General features: G+C 51.5%; 1 protein-coding gene across 2 annotated transcripts in view; it reads left to right on the forward strand.

The window, feature by feature from the left end:
* Positions 1-26,282, forward strand: part of TECR (trans-2,3-enoyl-CoA reductase) — a 44,811-nt gene that overhangs the window by 13,124 nt on the left and 5,405 nt on the right. For both annotated transcript variants that reach the window (XM_073319094.2, XM_073319093.2), the window contains exons 2-10: positions 11,785-11,835; positions 20,783-20,834; positions 21,751-21,795; positions 22,297-22,400; positions 22,484-22,599; positions 23,257-23,362; positions 23,519-23,591; positions 25,197-25,240; positions 25,597-25,654. In XM_073319094.2, the coding sequence (XP_073175195.2) occupies positions 11,785-11,835; positions 20,783-20,834; positions 21,751-21,795; positions 22,297-22,400; positions 22,484-22,599; positions 23,257-23,362; positions 23,519-23,591; positions 25,197-25,240; positions 25,597-25,654 (649 nt within the window). The remainder of the gene's footprint in view (positions 1-11,784; positions 11,836-20,782; positions 20,835-21,750; positions 21,796-22,296; positions 22,401-22,483; positions 22,600-23,256; positions 23,363-23,518; positions 23,592-25,196; positions 25,241-25,596; positions 25,655-26,282) is intronic.

Raw genomic sequence — 26,282 nt, forward strand, 5'->3', positions numbered from 1 at the left:
TAAAGTGGTTAAATCTAACATCCTTGTAGGGGGGATAATACCAAAAAATCCCACTACAGTAATGTTTAACTTTAAAAAGGGGAACTACACAAAAACGAGGACACTTCTTAGAAATTAAAAGGAGCTGCCACAAGGGTTAAATGCCTGCAAGCAGTATGGGACTACTTAAAAACACCATAATAGAGGCTCAGACTAACTGTATACCCCAAATCACAAAAGACTAAGAGGACCAAAAAAAATGCCATCATGGCTAAACAGCAGAATACTGAAGGCTGTTAGAGGCTATGGGTATGTCTAACTGCAATTAAAAACCCCCAGCTGGTTCATGCCAACTGACTCAGGCTCACGGGGTTTGGGCTAAGGGGCTGTTTAATTGCAGAGTAGATGTTCAGGCTCTGGCTGGAGCTTCAGTTCTAGGCCCCTGCAAAGTGGGAGAGTCCCAGAGCTCTGGGCAGCTTGAGCCCAAAAGTCTACACCACAAACAGCTCCATGAGCCCGAGTCAGCTGGCATGGGCCAGCTGTGGGTGTCTAACTGCAGTGTAGACATACCCAAAAAGACACCTTTTAAAACTTGGAACGCAGATCCTGGTGAGGATAATAGGAAGGAGCACAAACTCCAGCAGGGTATGTGTAAAAGTATAATAAGACTGGAAGAAATAATTTGAGAAGCAACTTGCTAAAGATGCAAAAACTGACAGTAAGATTTTTTTTTTTTTAAGAAACAGAAGCCTGCCAAAAAAGCAGTGGGGCCACTAGATGACCAAGGTTTTAAAGCAGCATTCAGGGAATACAAGGTCATTGCAGTGAAGCTAAATGAATTCTTTGCATCGGTCTTCACTACAGAGAATGTAGGGGAGATCTCCTCATCAGAGCTCTCCTTTTTGGGCAACAAATCTGAAGTGCTGTCCCCGCACTGATGAGTCAATAGCAGAGGTTTTAGAACAAATTGATAAACAGTAATAAAAGTTACCAGGACCTGATGGTATTCACCCAAGAGTTCTGAAGGAACTCAAATACAGAATTGCGAACTATTAACTGTAATATGTAACCTATCACTGAAACACGCCTCTGTACCAAATGACTGGAAGGTAGCTAATGTAAGGCTGATTTTTAAGAAGGGCTCAAAAGGTGATCCTGATAATTACAGGCCGGTAAACCTAACTTCAGTCCCTGGCTAATTGGCTGAAACTATAGTAAACAACAGAATTATCAGACGCATAGATGAACACGATTTGTTGGGGGAAGAGTCAACACAGCTTTTGTAAAGGGAAGTCGTGACTCACCTGTCTATTAGAATTCTTTGAGGAAGTCAACAAGCACGTGGATAAGGCAGATCCAGGGTATATAATGTACTTGGATTTTAAGAAAGCCTTTGACAAAGTGCCTCTCCAAAGGCTCTTAAGGAAACTAAGTAGTCATGGGATAAGAGGGAAGGTCCTCTCATGGATCAGCAATTGGTTAAAAGACAGGAAATGAAGGGTAGAAATAAATGGGTCCGTTTTCATAATGGAAAGAGGTTAAGGAACTGTACTGGGGCCCGTGCTGGTCAACATATTCATTAATGATCTGGAAAAGGCAGTGAATAGTGAAGAGGCAAAGTTTGCACATGATACAAAATTATTCAAGACAGTTAAGTCCAAAGTTGAGTGCGAAGAGTTACAAAGGGATTTCACACAATTGGGTGACTGGGCAACAACAAAATAGCAGATGAAATTCAACACTGATAAGTGAAAAATAATCCCAACAATGCGATTCCCACCCACAATCAGTGGAAAAACACTCATATCATCGTGGAGTCTAGTACCAGGTAGCTTGGTCACATGTCCCTGCAGCCATAACTCGGAGGCTGTTTGCAGCTTCCCAGGAAGGTGGGAGATTAGCGTCTTCAAAGACATATTGTTTGCCCTAATGGCCCTTCCCAACAGGATAGGATAATCATATTCAGTAAATCATAACCTTTCCAGTGATCTCTCACGTGGTCCATCTTGCATAGAACACATCTTAGTTATGCCATAATCCTATCATAACAATATCTCTCTGAAGAATATGGGGGCATAGTGTCACAGTAAGAGCTCTTGAAAATCTGGCCCTGCAATAATGCTTTTAAAGCTCTTTGCAACCATTAATTAATTAAACTTCAACCCTTTGAGCTAGGTCAGTATCACCACCTCCATTTTATGAGGGAGAAGTTGAGGCGCGGAGAGGGGAAAGGACTTGATCGATGTCAAAGCTGGGAGTAGAACCCAGCAGTCTTGACCCCCCCCACTCCTGTACTTTAGCCCCAGGCTCATCCCTTCCATGTGCCCCAGGCATCTATCTGCCTAACCATCAGAAGACAGGACACTGGGCTAGATGCAGCATTGGCCTGACCCAGCAGGGCTGTTCTTGTATCTTCTTTTATAAAGAGAATTCCAGCACAAGTCTTTTTTGTATCGGGTCTTTTCTCACACACCTTCCTCACTCCACTGGCTGCTGATTCTACTGCTCTATGCTGCTTTTGCCCTCTAAAAATATCTTTATTTTCTCCTGTTCTAATGGACAATTTTTCAGAACTAACGTGGATGTCTAGAGCTCTTGCTCCTTCTACCCTGTTGCTATTTCAAACGCACCCACAGGGGATGGGAAAATAACTCTCACTGCCAATATATGTCTGGGACAAGTGCCATCCACCTGCCAAGATATAGATCACTGCAAGTGTCCAAACACCTCCATCATGCTGTAAGTCTGACCCCTTGATCCGATTCCAAGTACCAAGTTTGTACAGGCTGCGTGTGTGAAACGTGGGCCAGATTCTGCTGTCACTTATATGGGTGTAAATCTAGTGTAATCCTGCTAGCTCCAGTGGATTTGCCATGATGTAACGGAGATCATCGTTGCTTTCCACATGTGGGCTGAGCACTGAGGGAGGAGAAGCAAACTTGAGTCGGAGTGAAACACGCTATCATGGGCCCTGAGTGAATGGAACGCAGAACTGTGCTGCACGTTACACCTAACAAGGTGGAGCATTTTACGGGGCTATGTCTGCCTTGGTTGAGAGTTCCAGGAGCGTCCGATGGCCAGGCACAGACTGAGGCTGTTTATGTTCCCAATTAGCAGGAGTTAAGGGATAAAGTTCCCACATTCCAGTGCTGTATGTGGTTACCCTTGAAGGGGGGAAGGAGTGGAGTCTGCCCCAGAAGAGGTCTCCAGTCTCTGAGTTCACCCTGTACAGAGGGAGGGGCCCCTGCTGCAGCAGCTCTCTGCCTTGTGGGCTGTGACTGGCTCTCCCAGACAAGGATTTTTGGTGTGTCTCTCTTCACTGCTTTCTGCTCCATGCCCTTTGGAGCTTGTGGATTTTGCAATGCGCCTCCCATTGGCATTAGCAAAGGCTAGGAGGAAAGGGCTGAAGTCTAGTGGCCCTTCCTTTGGTGCTTTGAAGGCTGCAGAGCCCACTGTTTGCTGGCACCAGGCCTGTACTAATAAGGCCATGTTGTAGGATCTTTCTTATAAACAGCTCTGCTACTTTCACCTGCCAGCCTGGCACTGTTCTTCTGATGAGTAGCTTAACAGTGATCTGCATGTGGGGATGGTTTTGGGAAGGAGTTGGGCTCATGCCTTTGTTTGCTTCTTTGAAAGTTCATCTAAAAGTTATTTTTTCCCCACTTAGTTCACCCCCTCCTCTAAAAATATCATGACTATCTAGCCTTCTCATCCTGTCTTATGCTACAGTCCTCATGGAGGTCCAGAGAGCTAACCTGGGAGCTTTCTCAGCCCTTAATAGAACAGGTTGGGGTTTTGGATGAAGGTGCCAAACAGTTACCAAAGAACGTTCCTTCCCACTGTTTGTTAGGCTTTCATGTTAAATTGCTGTTGTGCAAAACCAAAATTTTCAGTGGTCTGAATGCAAATCACTTCTTAGTGCTCAGGTTTCACGTCCTTTGTGCTTGTGATGTAGTCCTCTTACAAGTTCTCTATCCATTGGGTCTTCCAGGAAAAGCTGGTAGATTAGACCCAAACTTCTATTGTTAATTTATCACCCCAATTTTTTCCTTTTAAAGAAGCCGTGTACCCCCCCGCAGTCCCCACTTTTCTATCCTCCTTTGCTGTAATGTACAGGATTCACTGTCTTCTACAACTTTTGTTCTCTCCCCTCATTTGATCTGATCTTTCTGGGGTCCCTGCTAGTGGGGGAAGATATCTGGGTTTGCACCCCCTCATTCAGCCTTCAGAGTTCTCCCTGTCTCTGCTCTTCAGTTTGGAGTGTGGTCTTTGTAGCCTCTTAAAACCAGATTCTTACGGGACAGGTGCAACTGGTGGTAAAATGAATTGAATCGTGGAAGGATCTGTGCAAGGGAGGCTTTGGCATTAGAGGCTAGGGAATTGAGCATTGCATGACTCCACTGCTATCCAGGAACCTAGAGAAGGCTGACTGTGGTGTAAGTCCCTTTTAGGGTACTGGCCTCTGAACAATTCAAGGACCACTGTGACTGCTTCTGGAGGGGCGCCTTGACCAGCCCCTCTTGCTGCCAGGAGGGGTGTCATGAGTGATGGTGCTTCCAAGATGGGGAGAGCTAGACTCCTCTAGGAAGCTCAAGAAGTGTCTTCTGAACCAAGCACTTTATACAGATTGGTCATAGCTTCTCTAGTTGGTTCTTGATGCTAAGGTCTGCTCGCTGCTAAGGTCTGCTCACTGCTACAGCTAGTGAGGCGTCTTCTGAGTGGTCATTGTCACAGCACTAAAGCAACAGTGGCTGTCTGTGTCTGTCTCTCCTCATTAGAACGTCCTTTCTGGTACCTGTCAAGGATGTCCTAGAAACAGCAGCTCTGCAGGTGCTCTGCAGTCAGCCTGCCAAAGCAGGCCTAACCCAGTGCTGGGTTTCCCATCGGTGGGGCCCCTTCCATTTTCGGTCGCCAGTTCAGTGGAACTGCCTCTGGGACCCTCTGCTCTAACAGATCAGGGGAAATGAGGCTTTTAGAGATGCAGCTTCCTGATGGCCAGACAGCCCCATGCAGGAGCACTGAGTGCACAACACACTCCCTAGCCTAAGGGGACATGGAGTGCTAAAGGGGGCTAGGATGAAGCTGTGTTTCAGGTGGGAGAATCTCCTGCCCTATGGTAGCTGTGCTGTGCACTGACAGCCACTAGCTGCTGACGTTGCAATCCTCTAGCAGAAGAGTTCCTTCATTGTCCAGCCGTTGGTGCCCCACAAAAGGAATGCTGCTCCTTTAGGAGAACTTCCCCTGTGCGGATGAGACTGTCCCTATATTAAAGCCCCCACATGCACTGACCATGAGATCCAGTCCATATCCCAGAGATGGCTCGTGCTTCTTACAGGAATATGATCAGCTCATCTCCTCATTCAGTGTTAACTAGAAGAGAGCCTGGTAAATGGGGAAATAGAACTCCATCCCCATCCCGGCTGTCTCCTGGCACTTGTCTCCACTCTGGGGAATAGCCCCAGTTCAGCAATTGGTGTCGCTGACCGTTAAGCACAGACAAGAGCGTGCTGAGCTCTGCATCTGGTTCTGAGACTACACATGGATTCTGGGTTCTGCTCCCAGCATGCACGGAGCCGCAGCTGCTTGATGCTTTACCACGTGCTATGCCCTCCACTTCTGGTCAGCTCTTCCCCTAATAAACATGGGTGAGGCAGCCCACAGCTTCCTGGGGGCTTTGGCTCTCTGCCCCACAGCACGCACTGTTCCAGACGCTGTATGCCGAGCCTAAGATCCCCCTGTAACCAGTGTCCGTGAGAAAGGCCTCTCCCCAACCATCCCTGGATTCTGTCCTTCCCTAAGAACCTCCTTCTCTGGGTCCTGGGAGGATTAGTATTCAACATATTGAGCATGCTGGGTGGGCCCAGTAGCCAATCTTTCTCAGAAGCCCGCATACCAGACGCTCCCTTCTAAAGCATGTGCCGGTTCTGCTGTCTCCATCCTGGGGAGCAGCAGTGTTTCCAGTGGTTAGAGCCAGGGGGTGGAAGTTGGCAGATCTGGGTTCTGTTTGTGGCCCCACCCTGACGGATTGTGAAACCTCGGGTATATCATTTTGTGCCTCAGTTTCCCCCTCTGTGAAATGAGGATAATGATACTGACCCACCTTTGAGATTCTCAGATGAAAAGTGCTGCCTATGTGAAAATTCCGGTCTTCACTTGTGGGGCAGCTGGCTGCTCCCCAGACACCTGTTTGTCCTTCCTAGTCACCAGCCTGGACTTCGGAGTCTGAGTCATAGTGTCAGCCATTGCTGGAAAACCACAGTCCATCTGTACAGTAATGGCATGTGTCATTTACACCAGAACACCTTCACCCTACCCCCGCCTATGGTCTCTTAAATAATTACAGCAAGCAGAGTTTTAGGCCCTGGGCTCACGATGTGTCTGATTATTGGCAAGTTCATAATTACTTGTGTCACTCTGGTGTTAAGAGGCCAAAGCAGATGGCTTGATTTCAGATGGTGCATGCTGCTTTCTAATTCGCTCCAAGCGAGCTCTGTGACTGGGAATCTCTAGGGAGAAGTTGTGCAAGAGGAGAAATAATTACATGTGCCCAATTGATCCTGCTCGCAACCTTTTAGCTAAGGGGTTCTCAAGTTGGGGGTCGGGATCCCTCAGGGGGTCGGAAGGTTCTTACACAGAGGGTCACGAGCTGTCAGCCTCCACCCCAAACCCTGCTTTGCCTCCAGCATTTATAATGGTGTTAAATATATAAAAAGGCATTTTTAATTGATGGGGGATTCGCACTCAGAGCCTTGCTATGTGAAAGGGGTCACTAGTAAAAAAGTTTGAGAATCACTGTTTAGCCCATCTCATTGCCAGGGATATGTACCCTGCACATACGCCTGTGGCTTTCTACCACTTGCTGTTGCTTCTGTTGGGAACAGGTTAGACCTGTTTCGAGGTTCTTGCAAGGAACCTCAGGCAGTTAGTCCAGACTCAGGGTAAACTTTCTCAGTACCCAGATTGGTGAGTCCAGTCTGTGCAGCGGAGCCCAGCCTGACCGTTTTACAGTTAGCAGCTTTTTCTCTGTAGCAGGGAGTTGTTTAGCAGGGATGTCCCTTACCTTTCTGTGACCAGTGGGCTGCTCCACCGTCCCTCCGCTTTGCTCTTGAAATGAGCATGCTTTCTGTCTCCAGCTCCGTCTACAGTGGAGAGCCTCTTCTTTCCCATGGGGATCCCATAGGCGGCCTGCAGGGTCATGGTGGCTTGAGATCGATTTCTCTGATTCCAATCACTTGCTGATCCAAGCTCTCTTGATCTGTGGCTCTGCCCGACCCCCTTCTGGTGTACTAAGTCCCCCAGTCTGTCCCTCATGTCCAGAGTTGGCTGTTTGTATTTTCAGATGTTGACTGCCTCAGCAGTATCTCTCCTGCTGCTACCCCTGCATGAGATTCTTGTTGTTTCCAGGGTTTAGAGGCATATGATAAACTGCCCTAGCCTCTAGAGCACAGCTTCTATTAATACACCTGCTTGGACTCAGTCCTTCCGATCTGCTGAGAGTGCAGAACACGCTGTCCCTGCCCCCTGCAAGCAGCCATGGGCTGCATCTTTCCAGAGCAATGGGTCTCCATGAAACCATCAGGAAGGAGAGAGGCTTTCTTCCCTTCTGTTTGTGGATGTGGCTAGGAAGGGGGCTTTGAGGGTGAGTGCTGGGGGAGGGGGAAAGGGAAAGAAAGGATGAGTTACAGACAAACACATTTGCTGTCGTGCACCTCTGTGCCATTTTGATCTGATTTTTTTGGTAGTGTTCCCCTTGAATTTAAAGCCTTTCCAATCCATGCATCAGGGTCCCTTGAAGCACAGACTTGTGTGTGTTATCTTTGAGACAATGAGTTGTTCATATGTTGGGGAGCTTCTGGGTGCCTCTGACACAGTCCCTGACCCTTTCTCTCCCAGCTTGTCTGGGGGCAGTTTTCAGGAATCCACAAGCTCAGGAATTTGTCACCTTCTCCACTGCTTCAATGCAAAGCGAAAATAATCCCAAGTGTCCCTGGGGAGTGCAGCAGGAAATGGCACTCTCTGCCTTCTGAATTCTGCAGATACCCAGAACTCCCCGACAGCTGGGAGAGGGCTAACTGAACGCCCCCATGGCTGTGAATTTTGAACTGTTTAATAATAATTAATGGTTCAGAATGGCAATGAGTAGAAGCAGCAGCAGGAGGAGAGAAACTGCTAGTTTTTTTATTCTGTAATCTTTGCATGGCCATTTAAGGCTTGTTTTTTTCTGAGGCGCTAAGCACCTGCAAGTCTGGCTGAAGTCAGTGGGAGCTGAGGCAGATTCAGAACAACTGCAAATCAGGCCCTAAAACCTTTACAGCCAGTAAATTGGCTTATTCTTATTTGTGTTTATAGTAACACCTAGAGGCTCCAGCTGAGATCAGGGCCCCATTGTGCTAAACCATGTACAGACACTGAGGCCAGGTCTACACTATGAACTTACATCAGAATAACTGTGTCACTCAAAAATCCACACCCCTGAGCAATGTAGTTATACCGACCAAACCCATGTTAATGGGAGGGCTTCTCCCGTTGACCTAGCTACTGCTTCTCATGGAGCTCGATTTAACTATGACAGGAGATGCTCTCTCAGTGGCATGGTGGCATCTCCGCTGAAGCGCTACAGTGGCTGAGCTGCACTGGTACAGCACTTTAAGTGTAGACCTGCCCATAATAAGACACCTCCTCTTCCCAGATAATCTATAAACCAGGCAGACAGAGGGATGGAAAACAGAGGCACAGAGATTGGAAGCGACTGCCCCATGGTTACGGAGCAGGTTGGTGACAGAGCAAGGAGTAGAACCCAGGTCTCCTGAGGCCAGTCTTAGATGGCTGACTTCATCCAAGTGAGAATCAATAACATGACCTCTGCTCTGGGTTTCCTCCTGCACTCGTGGCTGATGATGCCTTTTTTGGTTCAAGGCTGTTGGGAATCCTTCCTGCAGTTACCAAAGGTAGAAGCTCCTGTAGTAACCCCTTGCTGTGTTCCAAGGAGACAGGCTTAGGTTTCCCCTATTCATCTCTTTCCACCATGTGCGCTGAGTTTGTTGTGGGTAGGAATATGCCATAGTACCGAGGGTCAGACTTCTTTTCACACAGTATGAGCCCGTGCAGCTTCTATTGGCTCCACCTCTGAAAACTAGACCTGTAATTCTTAGGGACAAACTTCACTGTGTTGTAATTTCGTGATCCCCAGGTTGGTTTCGGGGTCTCCAGGGGGGAGAGGAAGAGCTATATCTTCATTATTTAAAATACGTAACTAGTGCTGTGTCTTCTCCACATTTGAGATCACTGCCACCTCCTTAAGCCCCTAAGAGATGATCTGCACACATAGGTGACGACTTTTGCTGGTGCTAGTGGGTGCTCGACTCCCCTCTACGTCCGGGCCCTGCCCCGACTCTACCCCTGCTCCACACCCATTCCAATACCTTCCCCAAAGTCTCTGCCCCTTCCCCAAATCCCCACCCCGGCCCCGCCTCTTTCCCACCACCTCCCCTGAGTGAGCTGCATTCCCGCTCCTCCCCCCTCCCTCCCGGAGCTTGTTATGCCGCGAAACAGCTGTTGTGTGGCGGCAAGCGCTGGGAGGTAGGCGGAGAAGCGGGAATGCGGCGCGCTCAGGGGAGGAGGCGGAGGTGAGGTGAGGAGCGGAGCTTGGCTGCCGGTGGGTGCAGAGCACCCACTAATTTTTCACCGTGGGTGCTCCAGCCCTGGAGCACCCACGGAGTCAGTGCCTTTGACTGCAAGTTTCCAGCTACTCCAACAGAATGATTGAAACTTAACGGCTGGACATCACTCAAGATCTGAAAGGTCCATCCCATCCTGGACCCAAGTTTCCATGCTGCGTGCTCTGAACTCAAAACCAGGCCTTTGGCAGCTCCTTTTAAAAATGCAGTGTTAATTCAAGTGTAAACCGCCCACAGACTTCTCACTCTTCTGTGCAAGCCAGTTCTAACTTTTAGCTAGTTCTCAGAAGTTTGCCAAATTGCCTGGGGAGAGAGTGGGACATGTTTCATATGGTAACGGCATTTAGTTTTTGCTCTCCGCAGTGCAGTCCCTGTTCTATTGCTCACAGACTGTGTGTTGCAATATTGTAGACATCCATGCTCCTAGCAGGCAAGCCTCAGACTGGCTAATTGATGCACAATGTCAAATCCCGCACTCTTAAGAGTAAGAAACAAATACTACTTCTTTTGGGGAAAAATCCCTAACCAGGCTTAGCTTTAGGAAAATGCCTTTCTGCTTAAGCCAAGGGTCAGCATCACCTGTGTTAGCAGTACCAGAGCCCTAGTGGAGATGGTTTGTCAGCTGGTTTGGGTGTGATAAGCATAATCTCTTCTAACCCTCCTCAGAGGAGATCTAAGATGCCTAGTGATGAAATGCCAGTGGGAGCCCATCTCTGCAACAGTGGCATTGCTGTAATATTTCCCTGGTGGAGTTGAGGCTCTAATCTGTCCGTACAAAGCTTCCAATGCTTCTGATTTGTTGAAGGGGGGGAGGTGCATTAAGAACAGGTGGGGAGAGAATAGGGAAATCGGGAGAATGCAGTTAAAGTGAAAAAATATACTGCATTTAAAATGCAGTGAGAAGAATGAGCCAGTGGTCCTTCCAGCAGAAGATCTTTCCAAATCCAGGGCCAAGCTTGTCATGTGTGCACCTTGGAATTCAGGAATTGCTGGACTGGAACAGACCTGGAGTCCATCTAGTCCTGGGTCACGTCTCTGAAGTTGGCCAGTGCTAGCTGCTTCAGAAGGCATAATATGTCTATACTATACCTACTGTAATGCCATTTCCTGGTGACGGGGATGGAGATGTCTGTGAATGCAATGAGCAGCTTTTGCCTTCAAGCGGGAGGTTTTAGCCTAGCCACTGTAATTTCAGAGGCAACTCTTATAAATGCCTAGCCCTGTATTTTAAACCTGCTGGCCCCTTTGTCTCAATTATATCCTGCAGCAGAGAGTTCCACAGATGAATTATGCATGCTATTTTTTTAAGTAGCAGAGGGAAATCCATCCGTCTAACGGGTTGATACAAACAAAACCATTACTGAGCACCATAAGGGAGATGACTGTTTAGTTCATATCTGTATAGTACTTAGCACAATAGATCCTCCTTTCTAATTGGGCCCTCTATGTATTGCTATAATACTGACAAATAGATCTCACAGGAATGCAAACTCTTGCCGATGTGAGATTAGCACCTGATCGGCTCCTGGGTGCTTGTGGGTACTTCAGGACAGAGACACTTTCACCAGGCTGGGTATGTTGTAGCCTGCAGTGGCCCATTTAATAACTGCAAAGTCTGAAAGCAACTAACAAATCCAGGCGAATTCTGGGCGGTGTTTATCCTCTGGGGTGTTGGCAGTGCCTTTAAAAAGCCCCTGGTAGAAGCTGCTTGCTTGTGAGAAGCTAGGCTCTGTTTTATATTTAGCTGGATACGGTAGTGATTCACCTCCCTGTGCTATCAGGTTACACCTCCGAATCAGCCTGCAGAACAGATCTCTGGTCTCCGGGCTGGGTCCCGTTCATGGGCTGGCCCCTGGAATCCTCCCAGAGCAAGGGGAGATCTCACTGAGCCTTGGAGAAGCAGCTCCCTCAGGAATCCACTGACTGGGACAGCCAGAGCAAAGCTGCAGTGTTGAGTCCCTGGCTCCACTCGCTCCCTGGGGTTTGCTTGGAAAAGTTGTGGAGAGGCATGGACACGAACATGGTGCCCCTGGAGGGGGGCCAGCCCCTCCTGATGGGTCTGAACGGCATCGGGCTCAAGCGTCACCCCAAGGCCAAGAAATCTAAAAAGGCTGTTCTTTTCTTTGAGGTGGAGATCCTGGATGCCAAGACCAGGGACAAACTGTGCTTCCTGGATAAGGTAGGTAGTGCCCTGGGGGCTGGGAGGGGGGTGGCTGCTGTGGTTATTGTAAAGATGCCTCCCGGACCCTGAGTCATTTCTCAGTGGGGATTGTCCCTTCCAGAGTGAAGCATGCTCTCCCCTCCCTTAAAGCCATCCTGAAGCTCCCAGGTTCAGGGACCCTCCTCTGCCTCTCAGCTACAGCCCCAAGGCATGTGGTCATGAGCGATGGGTGCCAGAGCATGACACTGTGCAGCCAGGTCTCAGCCTTGGGCTTCTGAGCAGCGGGGCTTGGCCACCTTGTCCCAGCAGAAGGAAAAGCCTTTGGTGCACCAAGGCCCTTGTCTTTATCCCCTTACGTGCCTTGAGAGGTGCGTGCTGCCTCTGTTCAGGGCTGGGAGCCCCACTGCCTCGCTGAGCGGGGCCTGGGGTTTTCGGTGTGTTCAGAGTGAGCGAGCACGGGTAGGGACAGCCTTTCAAACAGCGGTTGCTGTGTGGGAGCGGAGGAGTCAGGGCTCTGACCGTGAGGGACACAGCCGGTTTGAGCCTTTTGCAGGCTGGCAGTCGTTACGCACCTTGGTTGAGTTTGCAGAGTCTGGGCCCAGTGCCTAGCAGACAGGCACCCACATCCCAGAGAGCTGCCAGTGGGAGTGGCCCTCACTGGCAGCCTCAGCAGAGAGGGGTAGGGGATGTTGGCGTAGGAACAAGTGCCACTGTGCGTGCTGCCCAGATTGCGAGTACACACAGGCCTTCAGGCTGTAAATCCAGCATCTTTCGTCAGCCTTAACAAAATACTCCCATCCGGTGCAGGCTCAGATGGAGGGAGCCCCAGCCATGTGGCTCTGGCACCTTGGCCACATCTGGGGTTGAATTCTCATTCTGAAGAAAAGTAAATACACTCCTGGCCTGCCTGACTTTGTATGCATTTCAGGCCTGACCTGTTTACACACATGTGGGTTAATTTGCACTGAGCTGGCAGTGTGTGTTGTGGGTTTTCTTAGAAAGAAAACAAAACACAAACTCTCGGTTTCTGTAGTTTAACAAGTGCCTGCAGTCTGAGGTGCTTGGGGGAGGAACAGTGGCTACAGGGAATGGAGCCTAGCCTCATGCAGTCTGGCCGTTTGTGCTGATTCCACCTGCAATGTGTCATCTTGTAACCACTTTATCAAATGAGATGGGGAGCCAGCGGGATCTGGTGGCTAGAACCTGGGAGGGAGACTGGGGTTCTAACCCCAGCTCTGCCGAAGACTTGCTGTGTGATTTGGGGCTAGTCCCTTCCCCACTGTGTGCCTCAGTATCCCCCCATAAAATGGGGATAATGCTACTCACTCGCCTTCATAAAGTACCTTGGTCTGTGCAAAAGTGGAGACCGGTTCCTCGGAGCCAGGAAGCGCCTTCCTTTTTGGTTTGTACAGCACCTAGCACAATGGGGGCCTTGCTCCTGATTATAGCCCCTGGATGCTGGTGCAGCATGGACAGCAGTAACGATGACAGGCACACGTGTTTAACGGGTTAGCCACGGGACCAGTCTCCCAGGGAAGGGGTGGATTCTCTGTCTCTTGGTGCCTTTGAGACAGGCTGCCTTTTGGATGATGCTTTAGCCAGACAAGTTACTGGGCTCAGTGCAGGGTGACTGACTGCCGTTCTGTGGCCTGTTGTAGGCAGGTCCGATGAGAGGCTCTAATGGTACCTTCTGATCTTGACACTACGAATGAATCTATGATCCTGTGGCCTTTTGTTGGGCCACCTGCCAGGCGCGTGAAGTCTCCTCTCCAGCCCAGCTACTGGAAAGAGGTGACTGGCTTTGCGGTCAGTACAGGGGGCTGGGTCTGTGAGAAACTCCTCTACCTGAGAACTGCCGCCTCACTCAGCAGCCCTAGGAAGGAGGCCCAAAGGTTGCGTCCACTGCACTTGTGCTGCTGTTCCCTTCCCAGCCTGTGGATGCCCAGACGATCTGCAGCAGCCGAGGTGTAAATACCTCTTCTGCCCCATCACCAGATGCAGAGAGGCTGTAGTGTTTAACTAAACATACCAGAGCTGCCCAAACCTTACTGCTGTTCCTGTGTGTCCTTCATAGTAGTTGGTGCCAGCTGCCCAGCATCAGAGACCAGCTCTCCCAGATCCTATGAGACCCACTTCTGTTTCCCCCTCTGCAGCCTGTTCTGAGCTGTTCCTTTTCCCTCTGGAGACCAATCTTTCTGTCCTGCCACTGCAGATCTTCTCTGTTTCTGCCACCCACCTAGCTGCTTCCCATTTCAAGCCCCACTTCTCTGCCGGCACCCATCAATCACTTGTGCTTGCCCTTATCAAGCTGAATCCCAAAGCAGGGAGCAGCCTTGTCCATGCCCCCAAATCCTAGCTGAATTGACTGGCTGCCAGAGCATCAGCGAAGGTTTGGAGTTCCCCAGGGGCTGCCCCTGTGACACCTGCAGGGTTGCACTGACAGCCACTGCTGGGAGACAAGTTTTCCCCTGCCTCAGGGAGGGAAGGGCCTTGGTCAGAAAAAGAGCCACGCTGCTGCCCGAGCTGACTGAATCTGTCACCATGATGGGGTGTCTCCCAGTTGCTGGCTGCCATCTGGGGATCACCAGACACCGCCAGCACCATGAGCCTGTGACTCCGTTAGCGTTGCCGCTTTGAAGCGAGCTTCCCCTCATGCTTTGCAGCATCTCCTGTGCTCAAGCAAAGGAGAGATTCGTTCATGAGCTCGAGCGTTGTCCTTCCAAAGCAATTTGCTGTGAAGTGTCTATGGGGGAGTGGGCATTATAACAACCCCTTGCTCTTATCTAGCAGTTTTCATCCGTAGATCTCCAAGCGCTTTACAAAGGAAGGTCAGGAGCATCACCCCTATTTTACACATGGGGAAACTGAGGCACAGAGCAGGGAAGTGACCCACCCAAGGTCACTCAGCAGGCCTGTGTCAGAATCAGGAGTTGAATGCACAGATGAGCCCCAGTCTAGTGCTCTATCCAGTAGACAGCACTGCCTCTCTTGATGTCAGGAAAGATTCCCCATAAACTCAGCAGGCTTTGAAGTGCAGCAGTACTGAGGTCAGCAACTGTGCACAAGGCACCATAGGGCCCCCAGGGCAATTCTCTCCAGGCCCAGTCCTGTGGGCAAACTGGCGTTGGTGGTTTAACTTTGTGTCTGAGCGGGTCTGATGCCCCTCTCTGAATAAACCCGGTGTGAGTTGTAAATCCATTCAGACTGGCAAGGAAGAAATGGGAAAACGAAATATAGAGATGTGATTAAAATAATCTTGCAATGGGAGTGATCAGAACTTCTTTGTGTGCTTTGTGCCCAAGAGGCTACCAGGGGCATCAGCAGTAAGGCCTGAATCTCTTCCCTCTGCTGAGCTCTGGGCTGGGCGGGTGGCCCCTGGGACTTCACTGCTCCCTTTGCAGGTCACCCACCAAAGCCAGGAAGCACTGAGTTTCAGACCTCGTTCTGTCATGCCTACATATGTGGCAATACAGCAGGGATCAAAAGTCCACCATACCTCAGGCCACCATACCTTGCAGAGGCGCAGTGATTGGGATCCCAAATGTGGCTTTTTGTGGGTCCTCTAAAGTGCAGTCTTAAAAGGCGCCCTGCAAAGGAAATGGGCAGGGCCCCTTTTCTCTGCTGCTTTTAATGAAAGGGTGTCTCTATTCGGTTGAATTATAGGTTAAATATTCAGATCTCATCCACCCTGGGTGACTTTGGCTTACAGGGGGGGGGGGGGTCTGTGGGCATTGTGACAACCCAAGTGCCAAGGAAGTGAAATCTGCTTAACGGAGAGGGGAATTAAATCGTAGACTATTTAAAACTCTTTGGTTTTGTGGATACCTCTTCAACAGAGTCATTTGGGAGAAAAAAAATCCCTTCCTCAAAGATTCAGCAGCCCTGGTTTTTAAGATTAATTGATATTAGAATATTAGATTATTTAGTCTGACCCCTTGTATAACACAGGCCAGGGCATGTCGTCCAGTTCTCTTCCTATTGAGCTCAATCAATTTGTATTTGACTAAAGCATCTTTCAGAAGGGCCTTCAGTTCTGATCCGAAGCCATCAAGAGATGGACCATCCACCACTCCCCTTGGGAGTTTGTTCCAATGCCCCCCCAGTGTTTAAAGTAAAATGGCGCCTCCTTTCTACTGTGAGTTTGTCTGGCTACAGTTTCCAGCTGTGGGTTCTTGTTCTGTCTCACGCCGCTTGCTGGTCAGCTAGCTGGGACCTGCCGCAAAAGCAGACTTGCCTCACCTCATATTTAATTTTTTTTAAAAAGGGCAGAAAATTTGTTTAAGACGAACCAATAAAATGTCTCCATTTCAGAGCATTTCTGTCCCTCCTAGAGAAGCGAAAAAGGGCACAACCCTCGTGCTTTCCCTTTAACCCATCAGATACTGCCACCTTCCGAACTGTCAGGCTGCTGGGGAAGGTGGGGGTCTCCCCGTATTACTGTTTTCACTTGGCATGAGGGTGCCCTGGGTGTGACCCTGGCTGTACAGTTTGCGGGGGTGTCTTTCCATCTTTTGCAAAGGAACCTTGTGGTTCCCAGCATCTCTGTGAGCAGCACAGACTTGAAGCAGCCCGGCACTGGAAACTGAGATGGGGAGGACAGCATCTGAAACTTTCTCCAGCCCGCCCTGGACTTTCCACAGGGCACTGTGAAGTAGCAATCGTGATCCAGCAGCAACATCCTGATGCTGTGGAGGCAGCAGACCAGTGAAGCCATCAGCCGCCTCCAGAGAGAGAACTCCAAGCAGGTCCCTGCCAGCAATAATTATCAGCCCCCCTGTGAGGAGCTGATCTCCATGTTACAGTGGAAGAACTGAGGAGGAGATGGCACAATGAATCAGTGGTAGAGCTAGAGAAAGAACCCAGGAGTCCTGATGCCCTCCCAGTCTACTGCTCTCTAATCACTAGCTAACCTTGCCCTCAAAGGAACTGAGGAGTAAATCTTAGCGTGATTTAAAAGGGAGGCTCTGCTCTGAAAATTGGCTGTAAAAATGGCCTTTCTGTACTGCACAGCTCTGTTCCCTGTGTATCAGACGGAGTCAGAGTTCCTGCCAAAAATAAGTTCTGGCTGCTTCTTGCTCCTCTTACCCCTGAAGAGTCAACGCAGCTGCGGGAAAGGCAGCCAAAGTCTGTGCCTTGTGCATCATCACCAGAACTGTTCCAATCATTCACGCCTGGACAAACTGCTAATGCGTTGGCATGGGTGTTGCTGAGGGCAGTCGTAATGAATACTAGTGATGCATGAGAAGGAAAGAACCAGCTTGATTCTCTGATCCCAGGAGGCGGGGTCTAAAGCCATCTTGTGTTGTGAGCCTGTTGGACCTGGAGTCGCTGAGAGATGGTGGCTGTGTGGCTGCATGGGACCATCTTACAGAGTCCCTTTTCAAAGCAGAACTGCCCTTTCAGGCCCTTCAGCTGTGGGTGTCAATCTCCTACTGACCTCAATGGCGGTCCTGCCCACAGAACTAGGGCAGGAGATAGACTTATAGCAGAGCACTCTGCCCAGGATTGGTATGGAGATAGGCTCGGTCCCCTAGCCAGTGCCCCATTTACTTTTTTTCTTTTCTTTTTTGCACTGTGCCATGTGATTGAAAAGGCTTTAAGGAACCCATGAGCTCCCACAGCACATTCTGCCTTGCACTGAATGTGGCTTTATTTTACTTGTCCTGATTGTTGTGTGCACCCTTTGTCTGGATACACAGAAGACAATCTCAGGGAGGCCGTGTGGCCTAGGTACAAAGGACAGGGCACTGCCACCATTTCACTTTGTACCTGCTTCCCCTCCCTGTGTCTCAGTGTCCCACTCTGTGAACAGTGGCTGCTGGCACTGCCCTGCCCAACTCCCAAGGGTGCTGCGAGGAGGATTGACTAATCCCTGGTTGCAGCCGGGGTGCGCCGCAGACGTGCTAAGCGGCCTCGTCCATATGAGGAGGATCTCTGACGCTTAGTCACTTTGCTGACTTGTAAATTTCATTAGCCTGGCTGAGTCTAATCCCACATTAAACTTTCAGCCAGGCTGGGCTCTTGCCATTGTCGCAGGATGTAAACCCCTGGCCCACACTCTGGAGTACTCGCAACACACAGTCCTGCGAGGAGGGCCAGAAAGACTCCTCCTGGGCCCACAACGAAATGCACAAGTCCAGTTCTGCTCTGAGCAGCTTCTGTTTGTTTGGGTTCCTTTGACTTACGCTGGCTGGCTGGAGAGCTTTCTCAGGCGGGAGCCTGGTCTCCCCACTGTGGAAGTGGCTGTCAGCTGTTGTAGACACCCTACACCAGCACCTGCTTGGATTAGCTGGGTTTGCAGTGGCCACAACCTCCTTAAATGTAAGTGTCTGGTCCTGCGGTGATTCACAGAACACCCTTTAGCCAGGCACAGTCCGCATTTTGGGATCCGCCCAGGGAGGACACTGGGACTGAAGGTGGGAGGGGTCCTAGGGGAACAGAAGGTTCCCAGGAGCTGTGTGTGAAAGCTGTCACTCTCAGTGAGAGAAACGGGAGGAACTAGCGCGAGGAGCAGCAGAGTGCTGATCTGTGACCAGCTTCACCCAGCTGCTGACATGCTGTGTACACAGTAATACTCAGCACAGCCTCGCATCAGACCCATTGGGGAGCGGGGCGTGGACTCCATGCCTGCCAGGATCAGGCCCAGAACTAGCGTGGGAGAACAACCCTTCCCTTTGAAACCATTTTCCTAACTCTGCATCTTGCAAACCCTGACAGCAGCTGTGCTTCGACCTTCGTACAAGGACTATCAGAGCAATGGCCCAGTTAGTCCGGTATCTCAGCTGCTTCAGAGAATGGAGCAGAAAACACCCCAGTGGAATTACTTGCCCTTGAAAGAGGTTCCTTCCTGAGCCCTGTGAGTTGGTGCTGACTGCTATTAGATGTGTTACGGTAGCAGCGAGAGGCCTGCTGTATTAATTTAGATGGAATAAAGGGGCCCAAAGAGTCAAAGGTGTTGACATGATCTGTCATTGTCCAGCATTAAACAATGTTAAACAAGGGATGGGGTTTGGCAGAGACTTCAGCCTGCATAGTACCATGGCAAACATGCCATTAACAATCCTTTTAACGTGGTATTAAAGATAGAGAAAAGAAATGAAAAACAGTTAAAGCATTTAAAATGTAAAGTAGTAAGCTAGGCTTTCATTTCAGCAGCGTCCCTTGTTCCCTTCCTCTTTAGTGGGATAGAGTTTTTAGAAGGAAAAACCCTCTTGTCAGACTAGATGGTATCAAAATGGTGATAACTGCCCTTTTGGGGGGAAAAGAGAAGAAGTGAGTTAAGAATGAGCTGGAGCTGTTGATAAAGCCTGATCTCATTTCCTTGACACCAAAACAAGACAAACACACAAAAGGGGAGAGAAAAGAACAGCAAAGATAGAAAATGCAGTTTCGGTCTCTGGGGTTGGCTCTCACTTGCCGTGTCACTGCTGGAGAAACACGGGCCCAGCAGATGGTCTGATTAGCCACTCTAAGACCTGGCAAACTTGTACCAGCATTGGGCAGTTATGGGTGATGGGCATTGTGTTTAGTTGTCTCTCTCTGGTCACAGACTCATAGTTGTGTTGCAAAATAAGCAATTGTGGCCAGCTAAGCCAGACTCTTATTAGATAGAAGGCAAAAGAAGTGAGAGAGGAAAGAGAAGAAATAAGGTGGGGAGGGGGGACAAAGGGTCACATCCCAAGTGGTATTTGGGATTCAGCCAGAGCTGGTGGAGTTGGCGATGTCGTCTGGCTCCCGCTCTCTGGCATGGTCTAGTAAGGTTCAGAGTCCTGGGAAACGGTGCAGGTGGCAGCTCACTCAATAGCCAATTTTTTCTCCCCAAAATCTTTTTTTGAGGACCCCAAGGTAAATGGTGGGTGGAATAGCCCAGCCCCTCGTTATTTTGTCCACTGGTTAGACTTGATTCGTTCACTGAATTCTGGTCCCCCTCTTTTTGTGTTTCCCAGGCATGATCTTAACGGTCCTTGCATTACCTCGAGAGGCCTTTTTGTTTGGATAACTCAGTGTGTATCTCTCTCTCTCTTTTTTTTTTTTTTTTTTTTGCACCTTTTCCCATCAGCATACATTGTTATAGGTTATTGTGACATCTTATGAACTTACGCTGCCTTTTAGAGAGGAGCTCCCAGTTAGGGTACGCTTGTAGGCCCAGTTATTACAACAGGCCCCAGCTGAGATCAGGGCCCCATTGTGCTGCACAGACACAGAGGGAGAGAGAATCCCTGCCCCAAAGAGCTTCCAGTCTAAGTAAACAAGATAGGTTGGGTGAGGAGGAAACGAGCACAGAGAGGGTAAGTGACTGCCCACGGTCACATGGCACGTCAGTAGCAGAGCTGGGAGTAGAACCCAGGTGGCCTGTGTTCCTACCCTGTTCACTAGCTCGTGCTGCCTGTACCACGCTGCAGCTGGAGGAGAGTTTGTGTATCTGTTTTCTATTTACAGAAGCCCAAAGCATCAGGGCACCTCCCAGCCACCTCCCTGGGGAGCAGTTTGCCTGGCTGCTGCCACTGGAATCCCTCTAAGGTTTTATTGCTTGCTTTGGTCTGGAGGCCAGGTCAAGCTCCTTCCGGCTTGTGCACCATGGTCCAAACTGTTAACCGCATTCCGACCGCAGAATCTCTATTCCTGGGGCAGCGCGTGGCCCATGGAGAGCCTGGCTCGACCTTCGAAGCTTGCTGGGCATTTGTGGCACTGGCAGCAAAGAGAGAAAACTATGAAACAGCCCGTTGTATTGGCAAGCTCCAAAGGCAAACACAGGGACTCCAGTGCTGCGCTGTCTCTTTGATCAGAGCCCTGAGGGTCGAGCAGAACCTTGGCAGAGTTCACTGAGTCTTTTCCCAGACCCCGGGTATAAGGTTATGGGGCCTGGGAAGTCTGTAGCCAAGCTCCTGCTGATGTCCGTGGCAGCGGATCAGACCCGCACTCTGTGCCCCTAGGACTGTGGTCACTTCTGTCTGCTTCTCTGCAGGTGGAGCCCAATGCCACGATTGCCGAAATCAAGAACCTCTTCACCAAGTCTCGTACGTATGGAGTGAGCTTGCTTGTGTCGGCCCTGCACCCCCACTTCATCAGACTCCCCCCCTGGTCACTGCCCCCGTGGGACTGTCCCCACCAAACACGAGTGCTGAGTGCCCTGCAATGTTGGGCCTTTGCACCTGAGCTGCCTGTGCAATGGGCATACGGAGGGGGCCCTTTCTTGAGGCAGCTGAGCACAGACAGACATTGTGGCTCTCCTGACCTCGCTCCTAGCTGGTGCTGTCTAGTGTCATCCCGTTGGGCCCAGGCCTGGCCTGAGCGGCGGTGGAACAGGCTGTGCTGTATGCCCCACGAGCTCAGGAAGGTATCAAGTATTCGGAGTGGTAAGGGGGAGTGTAAGAAAAAACAGTTTCCCATGGTAAGCCGCCACTTCTCCTGAAAAATTTTGTTCAGTCAAAAATCCAATTTTCCGCCAACAGCCAGTTTATGATGGCAGACTTTGACCAGCTTCCGAGTGGGTGGTGAGAAACCTCTGCAGCTTGCGGTGTTCGTAGTGCGCCCGTCACCACAGCGTCTAGGCCCTGAGATCGCTGAGTGAAATTCCTCCTGTGCAGCGGGCCAGCACAAAGTGTAGGCAATGCTTGTGTCCCACAGGAGTCCTCAAAATGGGGCATAGCAGGCGCCTGGGCCTTGTACTGGCTGGGGGGGCATCACCCTGACATTTCAGTGCTTGGGCAATGGGCTTGGCGACCCATCAACAGCAGGAGCCATCAAGGCAGGAGCCAGCCTGTTGCCTTCTGCCCTTAGCAAGGTGCCTGAAGGCCCAGCTCAGTCTCGTGAGTCTCTGTGTGGGTGGACTTATCTCCATAACAGCAGCGTGGTTTGGTGCCGATCAGTTGGCAGAGTCAGGGATTTGGAGCCACAGGGGTGATGCCATTGTCTCTGCTTTTCTCTCCGCAGATCCCCAGTGGTACCCAGCCCGACAGTCCCTCCGCCTTGACCCCAGTAAGTTAGAGCGCCATGTGGGTTCTGACCGCTCTCGCCGTGTCTGTTCCCAGGCACACCTCTCTGCTGCTGCTCATCGTGCGCCCCATGGGTGGGGAAAGGGCCTGAGGGGAACATGAGCCACAGGGGCCTGTGGGGCAGGTGCTGACGCTGTTCCAAAGGGTGAGAGATCTGATCGACCACCAAAGGACTAGGGCTCTAGGAAGACCCAGACTTCTGGGGAAGGGCCCCGTGGGCTTCCCAGCTTGTATGCAGGGGAGCGTGAACATCCAGGATCAGAGTGCTCTGCCCAGCAGCAGGGGCTTTGGTCCATTCTCCACATGGCTTTTCATGGGGGTGTTGCTGTGCTGCAGCAAACAAGAGAGCAAGGCCGTGTTTCAGGGGGCTGGGATCACTCAGGCACGTTGCCATGGAACCGATGCCAGGGTAACATATTGCATCGGCGTCCCGGTTGGACCCCCTCCGCCCATTGTCCTCTCTGAGTCTACGCTCTCCTTCCAGAGGGGAAATCCCTGAAGGATGAGGACGTGCTACAGAACCTGCCGGTGGGCACCACAGCCACGCTGTACTTCCGGGACCTGGGTGCGCAGATCAGCTGGGTGACGGTGAGCAGTGACACAGGTCTGCCTGAGAGAGCCCCGCTGCCCATAGACACCCCCCTGTGCTCACAGCGTGCTCTGCCTTTCAGGTCTTCCTCACCGAGTATGCTGGGCCCCTGCTTATCTACCTGCTCTTCTACTTCCGAGTGCCCTTCATCTACGGCCCCAAGTATGACTTCACCTCCAGCAAGCACTCGGTCGTGCAGTGAGTACCGGCCAGGGGCTCGTCACTGCGTCTGCTTAGCCTGCGCTGGTGCTGTGCCCTGGGATCTGGGCCTTCTCCTGAGCTGTTGGGGGCAGAGACCCTGTAGAAAACCTGAGTCCTAGGAAAACAAACAGATGGGATGTGCATCCCACTCCTGGAGGGGCCGTGCCTCCCAGGCCAGGCCTGCAGCCCCTGGATTGGCCTCCTCTCTAGAGTGGGATGAGTGGGGAAGAGAAAATCTCACCCCTACAGGGATGCAGTGCCCGTGAGATTCCCTGCTGGCCTCTTCAGGCAGTCTGGGATCTGGCCGTCATTGCAGCCACTGGATATTCAGCCCATGGACAGGCCTTGGAGAGGGACTAGGGACTGGCAAGTGCTCTGAGCTGTTGCACTGGAAACTCAGTTGATCCCTGGCAGGAGGGAACAGTTTAGGACCCTCAGAGCATCTTGTGGCTCATCAAGGGTGGTCTGCTTTAGGCTCCAGCACGGCCCCTGTCCAGTCGTGCTGGGGAGGAGCCTTCAGGGGATCTGGCAGGTGCTCTCTGGTGGGACGCAGGGGACTTGCCAGCTCAGAACAATTCCGTAGGGGGGAACGTACCCCCAGCCCGTATCTCAGTGGCACTGGTACCCACTAGCACCCTTGTGCCTCCCTTCCAGCCTGGCCTGCATCTGCCACTCATTCCACTACATCAAGCGCCTGCTGGAGACCCTCTTTGTCCATCGGTTCTCCCACGGGACGATGCCCTTGCGTAACATCTTCAAGGTGAGCGGGGTGGAGGGGCGGGGCAGGGGAAGTGAAGTGAGGGAAGTGCAGGGCCTGCCAGCCAGGGGACTAGGGCAGCAGTTGCCTGGGGGATCCCTTTGACTCGTCTCGTTAGTGGAGCCTGTATTAAAAGAGCATTTCCTGATTTGTCTCTAGAACTGCACCTACTACTGGGGCTTTGCGGCCTGGATGGCGTATTACATCAACCATCCGCTGTACACCCCGCCAAGTAAGTGACCCCTCGCCGCTGCCTTGCCTCTCTGTGCCCTAGAGGGCGCTATGCGATTCCAGCCCTTCTCTCTGACAGACCGATCGCCTCAGGGGCTGTCCTTCCTTTTCCGCTGCCTTGCTCAGCCCCCACAATGCACAGCGGCTGCCGCACAGCACTGTTTCCCACAAGGCAGTGTGTCTGCGTGGCATGTGAAAACACTGGGATCCTACCCACCATGCACCATGCTATTGCTGATACAACCGTGTGGTCACAAGGCGCTCGCACAAGCAGCCAAGTGTGACCACATGCTGCAGAGATAGTTGTGTTAGCAGCACTGTGCCGGCAGACCTGTCCCTAGCACACCTTCTTAGCGTAGCCAAGGTCTTAGAGACATTGGACAAGTCCAGGCTTCAGGCTAGTCTGGCTTGTGTCTCTGCAGGACTTAGTGGTGGCTCGGAGGTGTGGGTTGGGAGCACTATCAGCCCTGAATGGAGGGACCTGCATTGCTAACACAGGGGTTTTCTCCCAAATGTGCTAATTAAATAGTTGTGCGTTACAGCAAACAGCCCAAGCCAGGATAAATGGCTGGTAGCTGAACTCAGCCTGGAAATAGGGTGCAAACATTTAACAAGGAGGGTAACTATCCGTTGGAATGACTCGCTCACTGGAACGTGGAGACTTCAAATCTTGGACGAGTTTCTCAAAGCTCCGCTTTAGCTCGGCCACAAGTTCTGGACCAGGTGTTGGTGCAGGGGGCAGGGTTTCTGGCCTGGGTTAGGCAGGGGTCAGTCTGAATGGGCAGAACAGTTCCTCCTGGCCCTGAAATCCGATGTCAGTTTTAAACAAATGGGTGAAAAATTGCTTCCCTCTCAGTCTCGTTTCCTTGGCATCTCTAGTCGTAAACTGCCTAGCTCCCCAGCTGTCCCCAGAGCCCCCCCGGTGATCAAACCTGATTTGCTAGTGTAAAAAACAAGCAGCAGCCAGTGTTTTGTTTAATTAAAGGCCTTTTGTCCCTTCCTGCATCGTAAAGGGTTAAAAACCCACATGAACAAGCCCAAACTCTCCTCTTTGCATGTCATGTTCCATTGAACTTTCCTTCACTCCTGCAGCAGCCCATGACCTCAATTCCTTCTCTTCATCTCCATGCACTGATGAGTGTGTGGTCCAGATGTTTCCCTGCCCCCCCGGCATCTTGTACCATAACCCCTGCCCAGCGACTTCACCCCCCTTTGCTCGCTCAGGTCCATTACTCTAGCTGGCTCTGACCCTGGAAGAAGAGGGCCCCCTGGGACTGCACTGCCCCCACCCTTAGAGAGGAGGGGTGAACAGGGAAGGTCACCGTGCTGCCCGGCTCTGGATGTGCACCGGGCCTAGGGGTGTTAATCTGGTATCTTTCATGGGCACTTAACAGATCCACCCTTGCTATGAATTTTTGTTTCTTTCCGAGCCATTATTGCAGTAGGGCTATGTGCTCCTCCTGCTGACCATGTGCTAGCATGTTCCCTACGCAGACGCCAGGCTCTGACCCTGTAAACTCACCCCTGGCGCCCCGTGATGTGAGTGCTCTTCTCCCCCCCCACCCCCCCGTGCCAGGCTGACCTCTGCCCTTCCCCTCCCCCACAGCCTACGGAGACGAGCAGGTGAAGCTGGCGCTCATTATATTCCTGGTAAGAGCCGTCGGCCGTGGCGGGGAGGGAAGGAGGCTGCTCAGCTAGGCTTGGGCAGAAGTACCAAGGGGGGTACTCCCAGGGTGTGCAAAGGTGTGTGTGGGGGGAATGAGGGTGCCAGAGTGTGGGGCTGGGGAGAGGGAGGGATGAGGGTGCCAGGAGGATGGGTGGTGGGTGGCACAGCTCTGTGCTGCCACCGCGAGAATGCTGCCAGACCAATGCCCTTCCAGGCCCATGCCCCTCTGAGCTGATGGGGGATGCTGCCACTGCAAGGGGGGTTGAACCCCCAGGCCAGGGAGAGGAAAGGGGGTTGCTGAGACCCAGGGCACTGATCGCTCCTCTGCTTCCCCCCCCAGTTCTGCCAGCTGGGGAACTTCTCCATTCACATTGCTCTGCGGAACCTGCGGCCGGCGGGTGAGTGGGGGTGGGGCCCCGCTGGCCCTCCCAGGGCCTCAGTCGCTCAGGGGTGACGGGGCAAGGATGGTCAGTCCGAGGGCAGCCTGAGGGTGGGGCTGGGGCCTGCTTGTATCCCTGGCTGAGGTATGGGGATTGGGAGCGCACTCTGGGTCCAGGGCATAGTCTGAGTGAAAATCCATCCCCCCATGCCCCTGGCTCCCGTTCACAGAGGGTTCTCATCCTTGCTCTCTGTCCTCCCAGCTCCCCGGGGTCTTGCTGAACGTTTAATGTAAGAAACACAGGAGAAAACCCCCTGTCTTCCTCAGGCCCCCTATAAACATCCTCAGAGACAGAGACGGGCAGCAATAGACAAGTTTCTCTCTAAACCCCCACGGCTTTCCTGGGTTGCGGAGGACACCTGCCCTCCCAGTGCAGACGCCTCCATCTGGACGCTGGTGGCTCCAGTGACTGGTTCATAGCAGTGTCTGAACAGCCTGGCTGGCAGATCCTCGATCTCCAGGCACAAGCACCGTGGAGACCTCAGCCCCTCTGGGCAGGACATGGCACCCTGACCGGGATGTGGCTGTCCCAGATCTGTGTAGTCCCAGCAGCCGGGGAGGGGGTGGGGGAACTCTCTGAGTCCTGG

This window comes from Lepidochelys kempii, chromosome 20, assembly GCF_965140285.1.
Source record: "Lepidochelys kempii isolate rLepKem1 chromosome 20, rLepKem1.hap1, whole genome shotgun sequence".
Lineage (NCBI taxonomy): Eukaryota > Metazoa > Chordata > Testudines > Cheloniidae > Lepidochelys > Lepidochelys kempii.